At 41.3% G+C, this 22,641-nt stretch overlaps 2 protein-coding genes and 1 pseudogene across 4 annotated transcripts; all 3 read left to right on the forward strand.

Moving 5' to 3' along the window:
- The first annotated feature begins 1,057 nt into the window (after positions 1-1,057).
- LOC120103931 (acidic endochitinase-like) lies at positions 1,058-2,114 on the forward strand. Its single transcript, XM_026810116.2, has one exon. It carries the CDS (start codon positions 1,080-1,082, stop codon positions 1,971-1,973), a length of 894 nt encoding a protein of 297 aa, XP_026665917.2. The 5' UTR covers positions 1,058-1,079; the 3' UTR covers positions 1,974-2,114.
- Positions 2,115-3,282: 1,168 nt separating this feature from the next.
- LOC103721325 (histone deacetylase 1-like) lies at positions 3,283-22,641 on the forward strand. Of its 3 annotated transcripts, none has more exons than XM_039129248.1 (8): positions 3,283-3,643; positions 14,161-14,577; positions 17,223-17,663; positions 18,402-18,632; positions 19,671-19,762; positions 19,843-19,915; positions 22,111-22,182; positions 22,276-22,641. In XM_039129248.1, the coding sequence occupies exons 1-8, from the start codon at positions 3,533-3,535 to the stop codon at positions 22,384-22,386; spliced, it is 1,548 nt and encodes a 515-aa protein (XP_038985176.1). In that variant the 5' UTR covers positions 3,283-3,532; the 3' UTR covers positions 22,387-22,641. The 3 variants fall into 3 exon arrangements, 2 of the variants coding, with proteins under 2 accessions (XP_038985176.1, XP_008809711.1); XR_005513018.1 differs by lacking the exon at positions 3,283-3,643 and having other exon boundaries at positions 13,759-14,577; positions 22,276-22,458; positions 22,508-22,641; XM_008811489.4 differs by lacking the exon at positions 3,283-3,643 and having other exon boundaries at positions 13,759-14,577.
- On the forward strand, positions 12,228-13,336 carry LOC103721326 (annotated as a pseudogene).

Raw genomic sequence — 22,641 nt, forward strand, 5'->3', positions numbered from 1 at the left:
TCGATGCATCCTGACCGAGCTCAGGGCGCCCTTATATTCGCCGACGCGCCCCGGCCGAGCTCAGGGCGCCCCGACCCTCGAGCTCGGGGAGCCCTGCTAAGCAAACCTCGGAATCGGAGAAGCTAGGCCGACCTCAGCAACCGCCAAGACCGACCTCGCCAAATATATGATACGACCTTTCATCAAACTCGGCCTCGCCCGCGACCGCATGCAGGTGCGCGCCCACACCTGCCTACGTAGCCGTACGTTACAACCTCACCGCACCATGTTTTACTCGCTGGCCAACGACAGCCAAGGACAACGCCATGCTGCTCCAACTATACCCTATCACACCTATCAACGTCATACCGTTCACAGGAACGGCCTATGCCGTGCACCTCCAGCAAACTCCAGCTGCGCGCCATCTGTCGAAAACCTATTTCCTCCCATGATGAGGACGGGTCATACCTGCGCCACCTGGACACCTTTACATGGACTATAAATAGCCCCATCAAGTAACACAACAGGGACTTTTGGACCAACTAAGATCCACTCTAACTTGAGCGTCGGAGGGCCCTCACTGAAACCACCGGTGAAGCTTTGTGCAAGTACACCGTCGCGCGAAAGGTGACTCCTCTTTCTCCGCTCCAGCCGGCACTCCCTCGACTCCTCCGGTGCGGTAACCGGGCCAAATTTGAACCACAACAGAATGTTTGCAGCAAAAAAAAAAAAAAAAAAAAAACATTCAAGTGTGAACCACGAGACTTTAAACTTAAAGAGGGGTGGAATAAGTTACGCACCATGGAGCTGCGCACAGAGAACCATTGGATGTAATTCTGAAGCACAGAGCATGAGACACAAAAGTCCAGCGGACCCAAAACCCACGGCAAGAAACAAAAGTCCAGCGGACCCAAAACCCACGGCCTTCTAAACTTTCTTCCAAGTTTGACGGCAAAACGCCCGCTCAACTTTCTTCAAGTTTGAAGACGAACACTGTCTTGGAACGGGTAGGCTTATGGGTGCAGGTGCTTCCTATAAAAAGGGCTAGCTTCTCCTCCACAACCCACCACAACACGAACCATATATTGGCGATAGCATATATGTCCTCCCTTCATAACATGGCACTAACTCTTCTCCTTTCTCTCTTGGTGTTTGCATTGTTTGACAGTTCTTATGCAGGAGGAATTGCCATCTACTGGGGCCAAAACGGAAACGAAGGCACCTTAGCGGATACTTGTGCGACAGGGAGATACCAATTTGTGAACGTAGCTTTCCTCTCCACCTTTGGAAATGGCCAGACCCCAGCCATCAATCTCGCCGGTCACTGCAATCCATCTTCCAACGGCTGCACCGGCCTGAGCAGCGAGATCAAAGCTTGCCAGGGACAGGGCATCAAAGTGATGCTCTCCATCGGAGGCGGCGCGGGGAGCTACTATCTTGCATCCTCTGATGATGCCAAACAGGTAGCAGACTACCTGTGGAACAACTTCTTAGGCGGGCAGTCTTCGTCGCGCCCGCTCGGCGACGCTGTTCTCGACGGCATCGACTTCGACATCGAAGGTGGTACGACCCAGCACTGGGACGAGCTCGCTCGTAACCTCGCGGGGTACGGTGGCCAGAAGGTCTACTTGACGGCGGCGCCGCAGTGCCCCTACCCCGATGCATGGATGGGCAGCGCCCTCAGCACCGGTCTCTTCGACTACGTTTGGGTCCAATTCTACAACAACCCTCCATGCCAGTATAGCTCAGGCGATGCTTCGAACCTCGTGAAAGCATGGAACCAGTGGACTTCTTCGTTGCCCAAAGCACAAGTTTTCTTGGGACTTCCGGCGGCTCCTCAGGCCGCCGGGAGTGGCTTCATTCCTGCCGGCGATCTCACGTCTCAGGTGCTCCCTGCGATCAAGGGTTCTAGCAACTATGGAGGAGTCATGCTGTGGTCCAAGTATTATGATGATCTCACTGGTTACAGTTCCAGCATTATTAATGCTGTTTAAATTGCTCGTTAATTCTACGATATCTAGCTAATTTGTGTTACCCTCTCTTTCCGCTCTACGTAAATAAATATGAGAGGATGGTTTTGGACTTTTGGCCTTAAGTAACAGCATCATCTATTAGAATAAATGGTTTCTTGATTACATGCACGAAGAAGTTCCTCCTTTTTTTTTTTTTTTTTTTTTTTTTTTTTTTTTTTTTTTTTTTTTGGTGGACCGGTTTCTCACTACACTCGACGGTGCGAGAGCTTACAGCAATCATAAGACAAAACATGATCTAATATCTGCAGCACATGATCGGTAGTACCCCAAAATATAAAGTTTGACTGGTTGACTGTATAGGCGACCCAGTCTGCAGCACTGTTCGCCTTCTGAAACACATGCGAAGCCTGAAATAAATCTAACTTCTCTCCCCATACTCTAAATGTCCTGGAGTAGCGGGTGCAGGTCCGACCTAGCCTGCCGGCACCAGATCAAGCCGACCATTGCGGATGAGTCGCCCTTTAGGAGTATCCGCCGAGCACCTGGTGTACTCTAGCATATACAAGACCCTTCCATGCTGCGTGCAGCTCCGCCATAGGAACAGATCCGTTAAAAATGTGCCGATCTCCGACCATAATCAGTCTGGAATTATGGTCTCTCATCACAAAGCTCACGCCACATTTGCCACCACTCGTTGATACACTACCGTCGAAATTCACATGGAGAAAGTCAGTGGGTAGGAGTTTCCAGGATACCATCGGTATCATCGCATACCTAGGTGCTAGAAAAGCTAAAGAAGAACTCCAGGTGTCCCTGTCATCTCCAGATAAAGTGTCAGCTCCCGTGCTCACCAGCTCGGTTGCATGTGCAAGAGCCCTATCTCGGATTCCTCCATTTTAACAATAATTTTATGCCGGTGAGCATCAAGACATTCCATCGAATATTGGACCTTGTGAAGAACTCCAGTTTAATTCAGCCTTTCAGGTTAATTATAGGCCTGAAACGGAGCTGTGATTAATAATATTCATCATTTTTTCTCTTTTTTTTTTTCTGGAAAAGCGAAAGGTTTAACAAAATCTGGAAGCCCAAGCTAGCTAGCTCATAATTCGGGAGCAGTGCTACATGGTGATTAATAATCTTTTTTTTTTCCAATCATGTCCTGCCACATCAGCCCAAGCAATAAACCACTGGGCTTAATTAATAAATAAGAGAATTTACTTTCGCTACACGTCAGCCCATGAAGTAACGCACTGGGCTCGGAAGCCCAGACGAGCAATCTAGTATCTTCGCTTGCGACAGAAAGAAAGAAAGCAAAAAAAAAAAAGGGAGAGAGAACGAATTCTCTTCTCAGCGCCGCCCGCCCGTTGAGAATCTCCGGTTGCTTCCCCTCCAACAAATCGGTCGCCGACTTCTGCTTTCTTGGAAGCAAGCCCGATTAGGATTTCCAGAAAGAGAAAAAGGGAGCTCCAGAAAGAGAGAGGGAGAGAGAAAGGGGGGCATTCTTCTCCGATTAGGGCTTCCAAGGAGAGAAAAATCGGGAGCAAGGAGAGAGCATCAGTCTCGGCGGCGGCGGCGGTCCCATGGAAACTGGGGGAAACTCGTTGCCGTCGGTGGGGACGGACGGGACGAAGCGGAAGGTGTGCTACTTCTACGACCCGGAGGTCGGGAACTACTACTACGGGCAGGGGCACCCGATGAAGCCCCACCGGATCCGGAGGACCCACTCCCTCCTCCACCACATGCAGGTCCTCAAGCCCCACCCGGCCCGCGAGCGCGACCTCTGCCGCTTCCACGCCGACGACTACATCGTCTTTCTGAGATCGATCATGCCGGAGACGTAGCAGGACCAGATCCGCGCCCTCAAGCGCTTCAACGTCGGCGGGGACTGCCCCGTCTTCGACGGCCTTTACCGTTTCTGCCAGGCATACGTCGGTGGCTCTGTCGGCGGTACCATGAAGCTCAACCACGGACACGACATCGCCGTCAACTGGGCCGGCGCCGGCGGACTCCATCACGCCAAGAAGTGCGAGGCCTCAAGAGGCATGTCAATGACATCGTTCTCTCTATCCTCGAGCTCCTCAAGAGGCATGAGGTACGCTTCTCCTCAAGAGCAGCGCGAGTGCTTTTTAACATCTTCAGGATCCACTCGCTGGTGGAAAGGCCGGATGTCGATGGTTGATTCGGCGAGGCTGGCAGGACTTTCAGTCAGTGACCTCGTTATCTTCGGCGATGGCAGGTGAGACGAGGGGCTGATCAGAGAGGCCTTCGGATCGCAGCTGGCTAAGAGGATCTTTGCTATCCCACTACCAATGAGGCTACGGCGGATAGACTAGTGTGGACGACCACTAGGAGGGCCAAAGTGCGATCAGTTGATGTGCAGGCGGCGAGGGTGGAGAGAGCTCGAGGCGTCTGGATGATGGCTGGATTTGGAGGATGCGAGTTCACCTCTAAGTTGCCTTGTTCATCTAGAAGGTGGTCTGGAGATGTCTACTGACTAAGAATATATTAGCGACATGGAGATCGAGACGTCGCTTGGCCATGAAATTTCTAAAGGTAGCCGATTTGAAGCTTCAGGCTTCTGAGAGAAACAATGAAACAGAACTCTGATACCATGTTAAAAAAGAAGAATAAGAGAAGAAAATTGTATTTCTGTCTGTGTGTTACAATGTATAAGAGCAGCTTTTATATAGTACTTGAAGGCTGACTAAGTTTGATAAGGCCGATAAAGTTTGGCACAATCAATCATAAATCATTCAAGATGAACTTTGGTAAGGCCGACTAAGTTTGGCACAATCAATCAATCAATGATCCTACAATAATTCTATATAAAATAGATGTTCAACGGATACAAGAAATTTCTAAGTTTAGCACTGTTTCCTGTCGAGCAGAAGCTAAGCCATTCGGCTGGGGCAGGGTCCTACGTTCAGGGCCCGTTCTCTCACTCGGCAGAAGGAGCGATGGTTGCTCCTAATGGAATGTTGCCGATGTACCCGCTGTATCACTTCCACCCGCATCAGTCCCAGGGGTTGGGAGTCGCCGCCGGCTTCTTCCCTCCAACGGCTGCCACAGTCGCAGGCACCATGACAACCATTCCTACCATCATCTCCAAGCCCACTCCAATGACTCCTCCCACGGGTACTGGAAACTAGATACATCTCTTTTTTTTTCAATCTGCACCTCAGTTAGTCGCTGTTCCGTCACTCAGTTCATCAACCAATTTGTAAAACTTGGTGGTTATAAACATTTCACATGGATAAGCATGCATGTTGATCACACTGCCGGCTAAAATACATCTTTTTCTCGACATTGAAGTGATCTCACTAAAACATATTGATAGGAATACTTTATGAAAATTTTCTTTAATATGAGGCTTCAATATATATGATTGTTGTCTGAATCTTACAAGAACAAATACAACGTTCTCATTCTTCTCTCTCTGAAATTTCTCCTGATGTAACATGCTGTCCAAATCTAAAGGACTGCCAAAGAGGTTTTCTTCTATTCCATCAAAGTGAAGGATAAAAGACAACAGTTTATGTCGTCCTTTTTTTTTCAAAAAAAAGTCTGTTGATCGATGTGCCAAAATAATTAAAACACAAAGATTTACTTCTCTCGAGGGAACTTCAGAAGAAGCAGATACGGTTTGATTTACAACTCACGCTTATCAGTTTTAATGCGAAAGAACAGAGATATGCATTAGATATATGTTCTTAATGATGACACTTTCAACACTAGGAAAACTTCCATAAGAACTGTGCGAACCAACACACATGAATGCTTTATTGATGTCCAGTCTGAATTCCAAACTAGCATCCCCTCTTCTTCAACTAAATACAGAATTTTTTACATGATGAAGCAATTAATATTGTTTTTCACAGGCACTTCCAACTTGTGAAATAACTTGTAGGCTAAATCTCTAGTAAATAAGCGTAGTAATCCACCTAACAGTGATTACTAAAAGATGATATTTTCATATGAGGATATTATTTGGTAACCTACCCTGAGTCAAAGCAAGTATGTGTACATAATCACTTGCAGCATCTTTATCCATTCTTTATGTTTAATTATCCATTCTTTCTGACAGTGTGAGTGGTTATCTATGAATTTCTGAAAAACCTGTATGGTTTACTTTGATCAGATTGACAAACACTGTTTGTTCTGTAAACCTCTTGCATGTTTGGTACTGCAAAGCCTCGATCAATTCTAATGTATGGATCTTTTATGTTTGGTACTGTCCTATAGTCACTGCAAAAATGTAGATAGAGACACAAGTATTTGCCAAATGTTCTGCGATTTTTTTAGCTTTCAAAGGATCATAAATATGAAAGAAAGTGAAGTAGGGGTCCAATCACAATCACCTTGTATCCACTCAGCTGCTAGCCCTTCTGAAATAGTTAACACTGACCCCTCAAATAATGAGTAGCATCTTTAGCTGGGCGAATCATGTGGCAATAGTGAGGAGAAATCTCGATATGCAAGGACTACAACATATTTGTAACTACAAAGCACAAATTATTTCTCTAGTAACTCAAACATGTGTTAAGATCATTCTTCCAAGGCAGCAATTCTATGACATGCAGCAAGGACATGTTGCAAACAAGGTCTTTAAATCTGATGCGAGGTCGTGTGCAATAATCGCTCGCTAGGGGCATTTAGGCAGTCAGATTTTTCTGGTAACAGAAGGCATTCAATGGAGTGTTTCATAATGCATCATATGGTTACTATCGCGGAGCATATAGGATGTTTTAATTACAATGTTGTAAGCAAGTGAATGGCTATTTCTTTGCATGTAATGACATTAAGAGTGAATCCCAAGAGCAAAAGATGCCTTGTTTGCAATACTACTATAGTTTCTACTAATGTATAAACAGTCTGTTTGGCAGTGGAACAGGTCACCGGATGCAGCTGAGTAGTCGAAGGGGAAGGGCTTATCAAAGAAACCTGCAAATCTGATGAAGGGTTCTTTCATTTATTCCATTAGACCTATTGAATTCTTTTATTCCCTCTAACCTGCATCCTGATGATGCACCATTTGTAACAAAGTCATCATCTGTTTACCAATGTATTTTATGGTAAACTTTTAATAGCTTCGGCCAAAATTGTCCATGGTTCTTATCTGCCGTGAATAACATGTATTCCATTTCTGCGATTCCGGTGGCTCCTCCTAATTAACTTCCTCCAAGTATATCTTTCTTCAGGTTTGCTGTTTTAGTAGAATGCCAATACAGAGCTTCTGTAGTCAATCATGTGACTAAGAGTGAAGATTGGAGGTCAACAAGACTTACCTTCTGATTCATCAAAAGTTAAGTGCCAATTGAAACTAATGATGGACAATGCACCTTTTTATAGACAAAGCATTCAGCTCAGAGGCATTGATGTTGCATGCATTATCTTTCTGTCTCCACCAAATATCTGGGCTGGCAAAAGGTTGCATTTGCAAGAGCCCAAAAAGAAAGTCATTCAGCGAGAAGATCAAACACCTCCTGTCAACCAATCCGCATAGGTCCCTGAGACACCCACGCAGGCCACAGAAATCTTCTGACCCTCCACTACCGTTCCATCTTCTGAGGACCATTGTTACAAAAATAGATGGAGAGCCATGATCATGATACTCGGTTTACATATGAGCCCCCCAAATTAAGCTACCAATCAAGGTTGATGGAACCATCCCGACCCGCGCGGTTCAGGATGTCCCAAGCGGTACCGGCCGCGGACCGGAACGGTTCCTACAGCTACCAATCAAGATCGATGGAACCGTCCCGATCCGCCCGGTTCGGGATGTCCCAAGCGGTACCGGCCGCGGACCGGAACGGTTCCTACGATGAAAACGAGACCGACATCGGAGGGGGAGAAGATAGAAAAAAGAGAAAGAGAGAGAGAGAGGAAGGAAAGAAAGGAAGAGAGAGAAAGGTCGAAGCCGGCCTGCGGAGGCTAGGGAGCCGCCATGCGGAGGAGGAGCTGCGAAAGAGGGGCTCACTCCGGTCTCCTGTTTCGTTCGAAACTTGAGGCTGGAGAGACCCTTTTTATTTTTGGAGTCAATGAGTTTGCTGACTTCCATTTAAAAACTCAAAAAATAAAAAGACTCCCTCCGATCCCCTGTTTCATTCATTGTCGACTTTCACTTAAAAACTCAAAAATTAAAAGAGCCCCTCTGGCCTATGTTTCGAATGAAACAAGGAACCGGAGGGAGTCCTTCCACTGCCTTCCGGCAGATCTCCGACCTCCACCTCCTCTGTGCGGTGGCTCTCTGGCTCTCCGCCGACCTCCCCCTTCTCTCTCTCTTTTTCTTTCTTGTTCTCCCTCTCCACCACTTCTTTTACTATGTCGATACAAGCCTAGCATGGCACGATGCATGCCCATACCGACTCGTCCCGCCGAGCAACTGATACTGTGCCCGATACCGGTTCCGCTGACCCTATTGCCAATTTTTTCAATTAGGTGCTCAACACCAAAATTAACAGCCAGCTAGAAAAAGAATTTGTCCCTGATGGTGAAATGAGCTCAGAAATATTGGTAGCAAAAGTAAAATGAAATAATTTAGCTATTCCGTAAATTAATTACTTATATTTATATCATGATTCGTAACATTTATTTTATTTCTTAATTGTGTATTTCGTGCGTCCAATTACTAGTGCTTATATACCTACTCTCATTGCATGAATCACCCACGTTTCTTTAGTTATCCATCCATATGAAAAGATTTTTATCTAAATGCACAGAAGCTAACCTTAGTGATCCTGGCCTTAGCCAAAGCCAAGCCGGGGAGTCTACAAATGTTAGGCCCAAGACCTAACTTTCGGGCCCGAATCCAATACGGCAACCCGCGTGGCACCGTGGTCAACCACCAAGGCTGGTTCTCTCCCACCACCGTTCATGAGCCCTCCTCCCACCTTCTCAACGACTTGGAAAGCATCGATTTACGAATAAGAAATAAAAAATTCAGCAAATTTGGCAAAATGCTTGTATCGTAACATTTAAAAGGTTATAAAACAAGGCCTTGTTTGCCAGGAAAGCAAGTACAAAAATGACGGCAATGATAAATGCCAACAACCGTAAGAATAATATTTTTATTTTAGTACGTAAACTACTAAATAATTTTTAAATAAGTTGGAAACAATTTCATAAATCATCAAAGAAAACCAGTCTAATTATGATCCTTACAATGGTTATGTTTAGTTGAGTATATATATTTTTTTAAAAAAATTATGTATAATAACTGTTATGCTTTTAATAAATAAATAGATCTTATTCTAGTCGTTCTAAAATTTTAAGGATATTTTTTTAAAAAAAATCTCAATTCTTAGCCGATAGAAATTGAACTTTTCATGGTTCACATAAATTTTTTTCATAAAATATAAACAATTTATTTTTATAGAAAATCTATTTTTTTTTGAAAACTCTAATCAAATATAAAATATAGACTATTTCTCCATTAACCTCACTTTTCTTATCCCCCCAAACCAAATGTCTTCACTGAAAGTGCTCATCGAGTATTTTAAGCATTTTCACCGCTATAAGTTACTTTTTTTTTGGTAAATTGGCGCTTCACACACAACGGGTGCGAGTGTTGCTTTTAATAGCTAGAAAGTAAAAGAGCCTGCAGGGAAAACGGGATAGAAACCTGATCCACCCAAACAAACTCGCTTGATGATGAGCTACATATCCGATGTACTGTTGGCCTCTTTGTAAACATGAGTAGCCTGATGGAAGACACATTCACCTAACAGACGGCGAATATCGTGGAGCAGTGGCATCCCCCTATCAGCGCTCCCAGGCTCTTAGATTTTCTCGATTACCGTGGTGGAGTCCCTCTCAAGAGTGATATAGTCAGCTCTCAGGACCTGTTTCACACAGGATACACCCTCCCATTGAAAATATGCCGATCCCCAACTATCACTTATTTTGCCTGTTGATATCTGATGACAAAGTCGGCGCCGCAGCAGCCATCCTCTTGAATGCTGCCGGTGTATAAGTTACTTTACCCTTGATTTTCTTGGCGAATTTTGGACTGTCTTATTCCTCATTAAATAAAAAAATTATATACTATTCTATCTTCTGTTCTTGGAACATATGCACTGAATCATTCAAATGTGAACCAGGAGACTTTATAAACTTGCGAGTGGCGGGGATGCCCCATGCATGGAGGTGCGTACACGGTCGCCAGAAAACAATTGGATGTAATTCTGAAGCACAGAGCATGAGGCACAGAGCCCAGCTGACCCAAAACCCACGGCCATCTAAACTTTCTTCCAAGTTTGAAGACGGATCACCGGCTTGCAATGGGTAGGCAAATGGGTGCAAAAGCTTCCTGTAAAAAAGGCTAGCTTCTCCTTCATAACCCACCACAACACAAACCATTGGTGATAGCTTCCCCTCCATAAGGCGTTGTTTGAGGAAGCTATTGGCAGTAAAGCTTTTAGAAGTAGAGCTGTTGGAAGTAGAGCTGTCTGAAGTAGAGCTTTTATAAAAAGTTGTTTGCTGTTTGGTAACTACATTTCTAAAGTACCATGGCACTTTAACATGTATTTGGTAAACAAACTGAAAAAGTACTTTTGTATAACAAAATGACCATAAAGGACATTACTAGTACTATACAACAGAGCATAATAAAATATAATAGGTATTAATATATAAAAATATGATATAGTATAATATTAATGTAATGTAATATAATATTATTATAATATAGTACTATAACATTATGTACTATAGAATAATAATTTAATATAATATTAAATTATTTAACATAACATATCAATGTATTATGATATAATGTAATATAATATTATATTTATAGTATAATACAATAATAAATGTATAAAATATTATAATTATTAGTATAAATTCATTTTTCATCCTTCTGATGACCATTTATCTCTCTAACAAATTTTCTACCTAGGTGATAAAATTGGTTAAATAATTACTAATATTTTTGTTTATTTATTTATTTATTTATGTATTTATTTATTATCTTATCTTATTTATTTATTTATTCATTCATTCATTTATATACATATTTATTTATGCATTTATTTATTTATTTATTTATTTCTTTTCTTTTCTTTTTCTTTCCTTTTCTTTTCTTTTTCTTCTCTTTTTTTTTTCTTTCCTTTTCTTCTTTTTCTTTTCTTTTCTTTTCTTTTTCTTCTTCTCCTTATTTATGCATTTATTTATTTATTTTTCCTTTTTTTCTTTTCTTTTTCTTTCATTCTCTCTTTTTTCTTTCCTTTTCTCCCTTTTTTTTTTCTTTCCTTTTTCCTTTCTTTTTTCTTTCCTTTTTCCTTTCTTTTTTCTTCTCTTCTTCTCCTTCCTTCCTCCCTTCCCTTCTTCTTTTTTCTTCTCCTCCCGCATGGCCAGCAGCGCCGGAAGGAGCCCGGGCCATGGCGGCCGCGGGAGGGGGTCGGCACTTTCGGCGGAAGGGAGCCGAGGCGGCTCGCCCGCCACCACCGCGGGTGCATGTCGCCGCGGGCGGACGCCGCCGCCCAAAAGAGCACCCCATGGCCGGCTGCCATGGGAGCTTCGCTGCCGCCCAAAATTTTGGTTGAGTATCTACTTTCTTAGAAAAGTTTTGTAAAATATCTGTTATGCTCTTAATAAAGAAAAAATTTTTATCCCTTCGTTCTAAAATTTTAAGAATATTTTTAGAAAAAAACTATCCTAATTTCTAGACGATGGAAACTGGACCTTTCTATGTCCCACATTATTTTTTTTATAAAAATGAGAATTTTATTCTCATAAAAAGTTTACTTTTTTATTTTTTTAAAAAAACTCTAACTATCCCTCCATTTTTCCATTAACCTCACTTTTCTCTTTTTTTCTTTTTTTTTTTCCACCGCAAACCAAACGTCCTCACAGGAAGTGCTCGCCGAGTATTTTGAGCATCTCCGCGGCGTGTAAGTTACTTTACCATTCATTTTCTTGGCGAGTTTTGGACTCTCATTGCTCATTATAAAAAAAATTATATACTATTCTATCTGCTGTTCCTGGAACATATGCACTGAATCATTCGAGTGTGAACCAGGAGACTTTAAACTTGCGAGGGGTGGGGAAAGTTACGCACCATGGAGCAGCGGACCCGGTCGCCAGTTAACCATTGGATGTAATCATGTAATTCTGAAGCACAGAGCAACAAAGTCCAGCTGACCCAAAACCCACGGCCTTCTAAACTTTCTTCCAAGTTTGACGGCAAAACGCCCGCTCAACTTTCTTCAAGTCTGAAGACGGAACGCCCCTTGGAACGGGTAGGCTTATGGGTGCAGGTGCTTCCTATAAAAAGGGCTAGCTTCTCCTCCACAACCCACCACAACACGAACCATTGGCGATAGCATATATGTCCTCCCTTCATAACATGGCACTAGCTCTTCTCCTTTCTCTCTTGGTGTTTGCATTGTTTGACAGTTCTTATGCAGGAGGAATTGCCATCTATTGGGGCCAAAACGGAAACGAAGGCACCTTAGCGGATACTTGTGCGACAGGGAGATACCAATTTGTGAACGTAGCTTTCCTCTCCACCTTTGGAAATGGCCAGACCCCAGCCATCAATCTCGCCGGTCACTGCGATCCATCTTCCAATGGCTGCACCGGCCTGAGCAGCGAGATCAAAGCTTGCCAGAGCCAAGGCATCAAAGTGATGCTCTCCATCGGAGGCGGCGCGGGGAGCTACTATCTTGCATCCTCTGATGATGCCAAACAGGTAGCAGATTACCTGTGGAACAACTTCCTAGGCGGGCAGTCTTCGTCGCGCCCGCTCGGCGACGCCTTCTCGACGGCATCGACTTCGACATCGAAGGTGGTACAACCCAGCACTGGGACGAGCTCGCTCGTAACCTCGCGGGGTACGGTGGCCAGAAGGTCTACTTGACGGCGGCGCCGCAGTGCCCCTACCCCGATGCATGGATGGGCAGCGCCCTCAGCACCGGTCTGTTCGACTACGTTTGGGTCCAATTCTACAACAACCCTCCATGCCAGTATAGCTCAGGCGATGCTTCGAACCTCGTGAAAGCATGGAACCAGTGGACTTCTTCGTTGCCCAAAGCACAAATTTTCTTGGGACTGCCGGCGGCTCCTCAGGCCGCCGGGAGTGGCTTCATTCCTGCCGGCAATCTCACGTCTCAGGTGCTCCCTGCGATCAAGGGGTCTAGCAACTATGGAGGAGTCATGCTGTGGTCCAAGTATTATGATGATCTCACTGGTTACAGTTCCAGCATTATTAATGATGTTTAAATTGCTCGTTAATTCTACGATATCTAGCTAATTTGTGTTACCCTCTCTTTCCGCTCTACGTAAATAAATATGAGAGGATGGTTTTGAACTTTTGGCCTTAAGTAACAGCATCATGTATTAGAATAAACGGTTTCTTGATTACATGCATGAAGAAGTTCCTCCATTTTAGCAACATTTTCGCGTCTTCATTGGTGAGCATCAAGACATTCGACCGAATATTGGACCTTGTGATGAACTCCAGTTTAATTCAGCCTTTCAGGTTAATTATAAGCCTGAAACGAAGCTGTGATTAATAATAATCATCATTTTTTTCTTTTTTTTTTTTTTGGAAAAGAGAGAGAGGAGTAACAAAATCTGGAAGCACAAGCTAGCTAGCTCATAATTCGGGAGCAGTGCTAACATGGTGATTAATAATCTTTTTTTTTTCCAATAATATCCTGCCACATCAGCCCAAGCAATAATGCACTGGGCTTAATTAATAAATAAGAGAATTTACTTTCGCTACACGTCAGCCCATGAAGTAACGCACTGGGCTCGGAAGCCCAGACGAGCAATCTAGTATCTTCGCTTGCGACAGAAAGAAAGAAAGTAAAAAAAAAAAAAAAAGGGAGAGAGAACGAATTCTCTTCTCAGCGCCGCCCGCCCGTTGAGAATCTCCCGTTGCTTCCCCTCCAACAAATCGGTCGCCGACTTCTCCTTTCTTTGAAGCAAGCCCGATTAGGGTTTCCAGAAAGAGAAAAAGGGAGCTCCAGAAAGAGAGAGGGAGAGAGAAAGGGGGGCATTCTTCTCCGATTAGGGCTTCCAAGGAGAGAAAAATCGGGAGCAAGGACAGAGCATCAGTCTCGTCGGCGGCGGCGTTGGCGGCGGTGGTCACATGGAAACTGGGGGAAACTCGTTGCCGTCGGTGGGGACGGACGGGACGAAGCGGAAGGTGTGCTACTTCTACGACCCGGAGGTCGGGAACTACTACTACGGGCAGGGGCACCCGATGAAGCCCCACCGGATCCGGATGACCCACTCCCTCCTCGCCCACTATGGCCTCCTCCACCACATGCAGGTCCTCAAGCCCCACCCGGCCCGCGAACGCGACCTCTGCCGCTTCCACGCCGACGACTACATCGTCTTTCTGAGATCGATCACGCCGGAGACGCAGCAGGACCAGATCCGCGCCCTCAAGCGCTTCAACGTCGGCGAGGACTGCCCCGTCTTCGACGGCCTTTACAGTTTCTGCCAGACGTACGCCGGTGGCTCTGTCGGCGGTGCCATCAAGCTCAACCATGGACACGACATTGCCGTCAACTGGGCCGGCGGACTCCATCACGCCAAGAAGTGCGAGGCCTCTGGGTTCTGCTATGTCAATGACATCGTTCTGTCCATCCTCGAGCTCCTCAAGAGGCATGAGGTACGCTTCTCACTTTCCTTTTTTTTAGAGTTTTTTCTTTTTTCTTGGGGGGCTTGGTTTGTATTAAAGTTTTTTATTGTTCCCTTTTCTTTGGGTGGATTGATAGATTGATTGTCTAAGAGAAATAGTGTAGAGTATGGCTATGCCAGGGCTCATGTTACTCTTTATTTGGAAAACACAAAAGAAAAGAATGGTTATTGAAGAGTTTTCCTACCTCTATCTGTGTTGATATGGCTAGAGTTCTGAGAAATAGTAAATGGTATGGCTATGCTGAAGCCTCGGTGGAGTAAACTTAGTTGGAAACACAAAAAATTGGTTCTTGAAAGCTTTTCAGCCTCCTCTGATGTTGATATGTCTAGATCCAGCGGCTATTTTTTTTATTTGAATAATATACCAAATTCAAATTTTCTTTGTGATAAATCTGAAAGTTTTTCATGGACGCACATTTGGCCAATTTGTCATCCTGTGTATGTATGAAAGAAAATTTGGTTTTTGGCAAGGCTTATTGTCATATTTTCTTGATGCTGAGCATATCTGAGAAGAAGATTGTTTTGATTGTTCATTTCATCACATAATAATAATGGTGATACTGGTCTGGATAGATAAGATGCATCTCATTGTTTTGGTGACATCTTTCTTTTCTTCTGGCTTTGTTGCTGACCCTGAAAAGATTAGGTAAGATTTATGGGTTATAAGTTTTGTATTTAGACTGAAAAATAAAGATTCGGATCTCTGTTTATCTCTAGAATGCGTGTTTGATGCCTTTTTGTTTTTGTAGTTCGTTTGCTATGCATTGGATTTGATGCCAAAGCAAATACTGGTAGATGTAGAATAGCGAAAATTAAAAAAAAATAAAAATGATAAAAGGAGCTAGGAGGATTGTGGGATAAACAACTGCAAAGCTAATCAAGTTCAAGAAGCATCATAAAGTAAAAAAAATGTCAAATATTCAGGTGAATGAATCCCTAAGGAGTGGTTGTAAGAATTGATATTTCAAATGGTAGAAATCTCCAAAAGGGAACAAATGAAGGGTCGGAGTTTTAGACGTAGATAACAACAGTGAAGGATGTTAGTAATCGGGGCCAGGAAAGTGATATTAGAGACACTACAGTGAAACAGTTATCCATTCAATCTCACACATTTAAAATGAAACCCTACACATATACAACTAACTAGGGCCATAGCATCCTCAAAGGATCTGTTTAGATATGGAAATGTTGGTAGTGTTCGCTAGCCATTTGTGATGTGGGGATTCACCACTTAGCATTTCACGGGTTGGTTAAACCTAGCAAAACAGTTAATCTGCTCTACTCTGTTTGACTAAATCATAGTGGTGAAATACTATGATGGAGTAAATCTAATTATTTTTTAAATCAAATTTGACCATAAGGAAAGAAAAATAGTGCAGAGATGAGAATTAAGGAGGACTGATGGGAGAGAGAGAATGAGAAGAACATAAAGATCCTATTTGTTTTTTAAGTTGATGATTTTCATATTTGAACACAAATATTTTGAAGTCGGAAAAAAATAAGAAGATTAGGGAAAAAAAAAAAGAAAACGGGAAATACAGGAGAAGTAGATAAATAATTGGAGAAGAAAGTGCAAAGGGAAACATGAGTGTTCTTTTCTATTGGAAAAAAATGTCATTAATATTTAGCAAAATACAAGTCTGAGTTTAAAGAATTACTATCTGCATACATGAGTTCATATTGCAACTAATAGGGCTTGTTTGCAGTAGGCTTTGCTCTTTCCTTAAAATGCTTGGCCAGGTATCTTTAACCAATTATTAAAGCTTTGACATCATGTTGATGTCCAATTTATTAAATTTTGCTCAAATTCCTATCTTAGATATCTGCTATTAGTGATGCACTCCATAGCTGATCCCTTTCTAATTTTAAGAAGGCTTGGATGATATTGATGTAATGACATTGTTCATGATTCATGAAGACAAATCTAAATATGTATCCCTCCCTTTACCATCTTACAGAGCAACCCACGACCTCATAAACTTTCTTAAAAGTATCTTTAGTATTTCATTTTAAGATAAGCTCAATTTCATGTAAATAGTAGTTTAACTAATAACGAATGACATAAGTCCCTTTTTTGAATCTGTTAAACTGTTCTTAAGTTAAATCAATTTGAATATGATTATAAAACTATAACTTACCTAACCTGTACCTCATCTTAGCCCTAGATGCATTTTACCTAGGCTATTTATCTTCAGAATCTTTGGTTATGCTCTTTTAAGTAGGGGAAAGAGCTAAAACTTCATTTTGACTATAGTATAATCAATAATGAAACTGATGGAATAAAACCACTGACCAAGCACATTTTTAAATCCTCATGCCATGTCGTCCAATAGTGAGTCAAATCACATACTCTGCAGCTTTATAAAAATCATTATTCTCTTTGTTGATCTAATAGTGTCCTGACAGAACTTTTGCAAAGAGACATAAAAGACTCTTTCAGTTCCTCATGCCATGCTCTTTTAACTTCAAATGTTATAATTAAGTGATAAGTTACAATCATTTGGCTATATTTGTTTTTCACTAATATTATATGACACATCTGTGCGATTTCAGTTCTCACTATTTGGTATTTCTGTTGCATTTTGTGTTATGTATATCTTCCTGACCATTTTACAGCGTGTATTGTATGTGGACATTGATATCCACCATGGAGATGGTGTTGAGGAGGCTTTCTATACAACAGACAGAGTAATGACTGTTTCTTTTCATAAATTTGGGGATTACTTTCCTGGAACGGGAGACATACGTGATACTGGATATGCAAAAGGAAAATATTACTCTCTAAATGTTCCACTGGATGATGGCATTGATGATGAGAGCTACCAATCTCTATTCAAACCAATAATAGGAAAAGTGATGGAAGTTTTCCGGCCTGGTGCTGTGGTGCTTCAGTGTGGTGCTGACTCGTTATCTGGAGACCGCTTGGGTTGTTTTAATCTTTCCATCAAAGGCCATGCAGAGTGTGTGAGATTTATGAGATCCTTCAATGTGCCAGTGCTGCTGCTGGGTGGTGGAGGATACACCATTCGGAATGTTGCACGCTGTTGGTGCTACGAGGTATTTATTCAACACTAATTTTCTAAATTGTTAAAGATTACTGGACCATCTTGTACATGTACTGCACTTCAAGTTCCCAACTGTTGTTAGTTTCTATGATCAAGTTAATCTTTTGTCGGCAACACCTTTAAATTTTATCATTGTTATAGCATTACCATTTTTTGTTACTTTACCTTCATAATAACATGTTTTTGTTATAGTAATAACATTTTTTGTTAAACATATTGGCACTCGCACTCATTCTCTTCTTTGAAAAAGGTTGTAGCACCTACTGGATGTAACACTGCAGTTATGCAGTTCTCATTCTTCCTCTCTTTGTTTATTTTAAAGATTCTGTAAATTCATTTCTATAATCAAGATACCTGGAACTCAAAACAGATTTCTGTTTAATCTTTGTATCTTTATTCGAAGACTGGACTTTTATTTCTTAATTTGGTTGCTCTAATTTCCTTTTCCTTTTTAAATCATTTTGGAATAGGATATACACTTCTTGACATTGTTAGGAAATTGTTGGATATTCTTTTCATGTACTTTTCCAAACATGTTTTTCTTTTTAGACCTGATTAACGAATAAAACTCTATCTTGACCAATCAGGTCTTACTCAATGGCTTTTGCAGCCGTTCATCTTTAATGGGCTCTTATCATATTACCTTTGAGTTTGCTATAATGGCAGGTTTCACCATTATTTCTATTTTTATCTCTCTTTACCCCCTTCTTTTGTTAAATCTTTTGAGCAGACAGGAGTTGCACTTGGTATCGAGATTGATGACAAGATGCCTCAACATGAATATTATGAGTATTTTGGTCCAGACTATACACTTCATGTTGCACCAAGTAATATGGAGAATAAAAATACACGCCAGCAATTGGATGAAATAAGAGCAAAGCTTTTAGATAATCTTTCAAAGCTCCGGCATGCTCCCAGTGTCCAATTTCAGGAACGACCACCAGATGCGGAATTTCCAGAGGTACCAATATCTTATCTGTTGAGCCTTTCCATAGATTGTTGGTCAGTCATATAATTCTTTCTCGTTCACATGTTTTTGTCTACCTCAAGCCCTCCTTATAGCAATCTATCTATTATTAGCATCTTTTTCACTCACAGGTTGTAATTTCAGCTAAAAACGTATAGTTGTTTGTTAGCTCATAGCATGTATAAGCATTTCTCTGTGCATTGAAAAGTGCACGGATAAAATTTTACACTTGCCTCTCAAAGTAAAGGACCCAGTAATTTTTGCTAAACAAGAGGACTAAATATCGTGACATATTTATGTTTCCTTGTACAAATTATAATGTTCATATAAAAGTTTATGTATCAACTTATAAAAGTTAAAAATGTTCAATTTCTTTAAGAAAATTAAAATGACTTATTTTTTCCCTGTGATTTACTATTTGTTTGAAAGTTGCAGTCTTCAGAAAAGTCATTATTACATTCAGGAACTAATCTCTTTTAAGGAATTCCCATCTCTTATTACTCACTATATAACTTCAGTTAGTTTTTTGAAAGACAAACTGACGGCCATGGATAACATTTGGGGAAAAAATGTTCTCCAAACAAGGAAGATAAGAGGTTTGCTGGATGTATATGGCTGTAATGACAATGATTGATGCCATTTTTATTGTGCTTGATAGAGTTTTCACAACCTTTGGAGGCATATGGTGGTGGACTTAATGCTTTAAGTCTTGTTTCTTAAACTTATTAAAAGGGTTTGCTATATTTTTTGAATGCATCAAATTATTCTTGGCTGGTTTTAGATATCATTAGTAGATGTAGAAGATGCGCTGGGCTAGGTTGCATCTTGCATTCCCTATTCCATTCTTGTAAACTTAATTGTGACCATTTTTGTGCTTTCTTTGTCTCTCATTGTGCTTGAGTTCTCCTATTTTTCTACTATTTCCTTTGTCGACTGCTTTTTATGTACGTGTCGAAAGGGCACGTTCCAGTAATGACATAATGACATCTATAAATGATTAAGTTGGCTCCCATGCACTTTTGATATGTTCAGCCAGATGAAGATTTAGAGGATCCAGATGAAAGACATGATCTTGATTCTGATATGGAAATAGACGATCAGAAGCTACCTGATGAGTCATCTCGGTACTCATCTTCTGCACCCCATTCTCTTTTTATGTTGTTATCACACATTTTTTTGCTGATAGACTGTGTTTGCCTCATAGGAAACCTCCTTCAAACAGTATTCAGAACGGAAGAATCAAGAGGGAGAACATTGAAAATGAGCTAAAAGATCAGGTATCCTTTTGTTCAACTGTACTTTTGCCACATTCATATGGCTTATTACTTGATAATGCTTTTAATGTGCGATTTTTGTCATCGATGTTGGTTTGCTCCTTATGGGCTTTGAAGGACCAATTTCATTGTTATATTTTTCAATTAGGAAAGATTTGAAATTATATTGAGAATTTGTTCTTTTCTACAGAAGAATTCGGTGCGATTATAACTTGCAGTTCGACTTCCTTAATGTAACCTAATGATCCTGGTTGTAATTGTCCATCCCCCTTTTGAAGCCGCTGCAAGGTTTCATAGCATTTGATTTTCCTTTTTTTTGCCACAGTAAACCTTTAAACTGTTGAAACAATTTTATGGATTTCTTCCACCCTTCTGTCTCTCTCTCTCTCTTTCTTCCTTGCTTGCTTGCTGGAGCAAGGGCTGGTTGAATCCAGGTTCCTTGTACCAAAACAAGATACTTCAAGTCTTTACCAAGTCAGCCAGTTGGCATTCTCTTCTTCCATTCTTCCATGTAATTGCTGTGAAGCTCGATTTATAGATTTGTGATACACTAATGAAGATCAGATGCATTGTCAGGCCAAGTTGTTCCTTTAGTTAACATATGTGCAAACTATAGTATTATATGAAATTTTAATGGCCCACAGCTAGCGCACTCAACTTTTCTTATTTCTTCACAATCGAGTCTTGAGCTAACTACGTCATTTTTTCATCCTTATTTTGTTGTGGGCTATGTAAGTGTTTCAAGGTTCTTTGTGAAACTATTGGTAAGGCCCAAACAGGTTCTAGCAATATTGATCGGTTGTGTATATCAAACACAAATTTGAGCGGTAAAGAATTGGACTGACATCTTGATGCCAATGTTTCTGTTTGTACGATTTGTGTCATGGAAGATTACTTTTCATGATAGACAATAGACAAGTGAGCATTTGAATGCAAAAAATGGTTCAAACCTTTTCATTAAACCATGATATGCACAGATGATAATTAACATAGATTTTGTATATTATTATCCTTTTGAATCAAGATATGGTCAACACTCAGCAGATGACTTGGATGGAGGCCTTGCAAACTTGTTCTTCTTAAGGTGCTATTTGATCCCCTCCAATTGGCCCGACCTGGCAGCTGTTGTTGTAGTGAGTACTGTTGCTTTTATTGTTCGGTAATCTGCAAATCGACTTTAGTGTAGCATAAGGAGTTGCTTTTGGAATAGGATGTTTTAAGTATGTGGGTCAAGGTTTCCATGACCTATAAGATGGTAATGGTCAATAGATCTATTGTGATTTTGGCCAGAGAGACTGGAGGAGGTTACTTGACTGGTATCATGGGAGTGGAGAATAGTAAGAGTTGCGGGTGGATGGAACTTGTCTTGTTTCCATCCTTGTGATGGCTAAAATTTGATTGTCCTTGCATGGGGTGTATCGCTTCAATGTATATCATGGTTCAATGCTGCCTCAGTGCAACCAGGTATACTCAAGGCATGCCAGTTTTTCACATGAATCAGACTGTTTTATTCCATGATCTGAATGAGTTTTATGATTGGAACTCAACCTGTCATTAACTCTATGCAACTCTAACATTATATTTCTGACCATTGCTAATGGATGGGTAAAGAATCCTTTTAAGTTCGAAATAAGAGCTGGATTCTTTTTCAAAATGAGAGGAAAAGGTGGAAATCATTGGTCCAATGATTTGTATCAAAATGACAGCTGGATTCTCTTCAAGATGAGAACAACTGATGGTCTACAATGTTTTGCTTTTCTTTTTCTTTTTCCTTTTGTTCTCAACACTAGTTCAAACTTAGTTAACATTTATTATGAATTATGCATGTAAAGATAGGCAGTTACCACTCTCTTCAGATGTTTAATGGAGCCCGCCATCTAAACTCGGAACAAAATATTATTGTCATAACCAGAACTCTCAAATATAATTTACAAAATTAGAACTGTATAAGAATCAAATGTTAGCTTAGAGACGGAAAATATTATTTTCAATTTTCAAAAGTATGCAATGTGTGGGAACAGTTGGTTGCTGGAAGGATGGTTCTCGGATATCTTGCAGATTATCTTTTCAAATTAGTTAGACTGCAGAAACAATACTATATAGGAATTGAAAGTTGCTATGGATGTGCAATCCATTTATATATCATTTATGTTTTTCCTTCATCTTTTTCCTTAGTTTTCAATTTCTAAATCATGCAGGAACCTCACAAAGTTGCTGCAGACCATGCCAATTGTGCGGAGCCTATGGCCGAGGAGATCTCATCCTCTAAGGTGACTATAATAAACCTAACTGAAAGCAGATTATTTTACAAAATGATGCTTGTGCTCATTTCAGTCAATGTTCTCCTTATTGTCACGTACCAGGCTTCAGACATTGGCCCCATGGCAATAGATGAACAAAGCAATGTAAAGGCTGAACAGGATAACACAAACAAGTTGGCCGATGCGTCCGCTTTGATGTACCAGAAATCCTGAATGGAGACAGCGTCACGGAGTACTTGGTATATAAGAAGATGATTTTCTGTGCGTAGCCTTGAAAGGTTTCTATCATTGGATTTATTTATGCTCACATATCTGATGTTCCATCATGTTAGAGTCACTGTCTTGAGAGCCTTCTCATAACGAATGAAACTAGAAAACTAATATTCACATCGGCTTTGTAATCTCAGTTGTACAGACAATTGAATGATCATTTGACCCTAGAATTCACCTCTTAAAAACGTTTTGTCT

This window comes from Phoenix dactylifera, chromosome 8 (assembly GCF_009389715.1).
Source record: "Phoenix dactylifera cultivar Barhee BC4 chromosome 8, palm_55x_up_171113_PBpolish2nd_filt_p, whole genome shotgun sequence".
In the NCBI taxonomy this organism is placed as follows: domain Eukaryota; kingdom Viridiplantae; phylum Streptophyta; class Magnoliopsida; order Arecales; family Arecaceae; genus Phoenix; species Phoenix dactylifera.

Coding starts and splice junctions, on each gene's coding strand:
- LOC120103931 (XM_026810116.2), top strand. CDS start 1,080: ATGTCCTCCCTTCATAACATGGCACTAACTCTTCTCCTTTCTCTCTTG.
- LOC103721325 (XM_039129248.1), top strand. CDS start 3,533: ATGGAAACTGGGGGAAACTCGTTGCCGTCGGTGGGGACGGACGGGACG. Junction 18,633..19,670: donor CAGATGCGGAATTTCCAGAG/GTACCAATATCT, acceptor TGATATGTTCAG/CCAGATGAAGATTTAGAGGA. Junction 22,183..22,275: donor AGGAGATCTCATCCTCTAAG/GTGACTATAATA, acceptor GTCACGTACCAG/GCTTCAGACATTGGCCCCAT.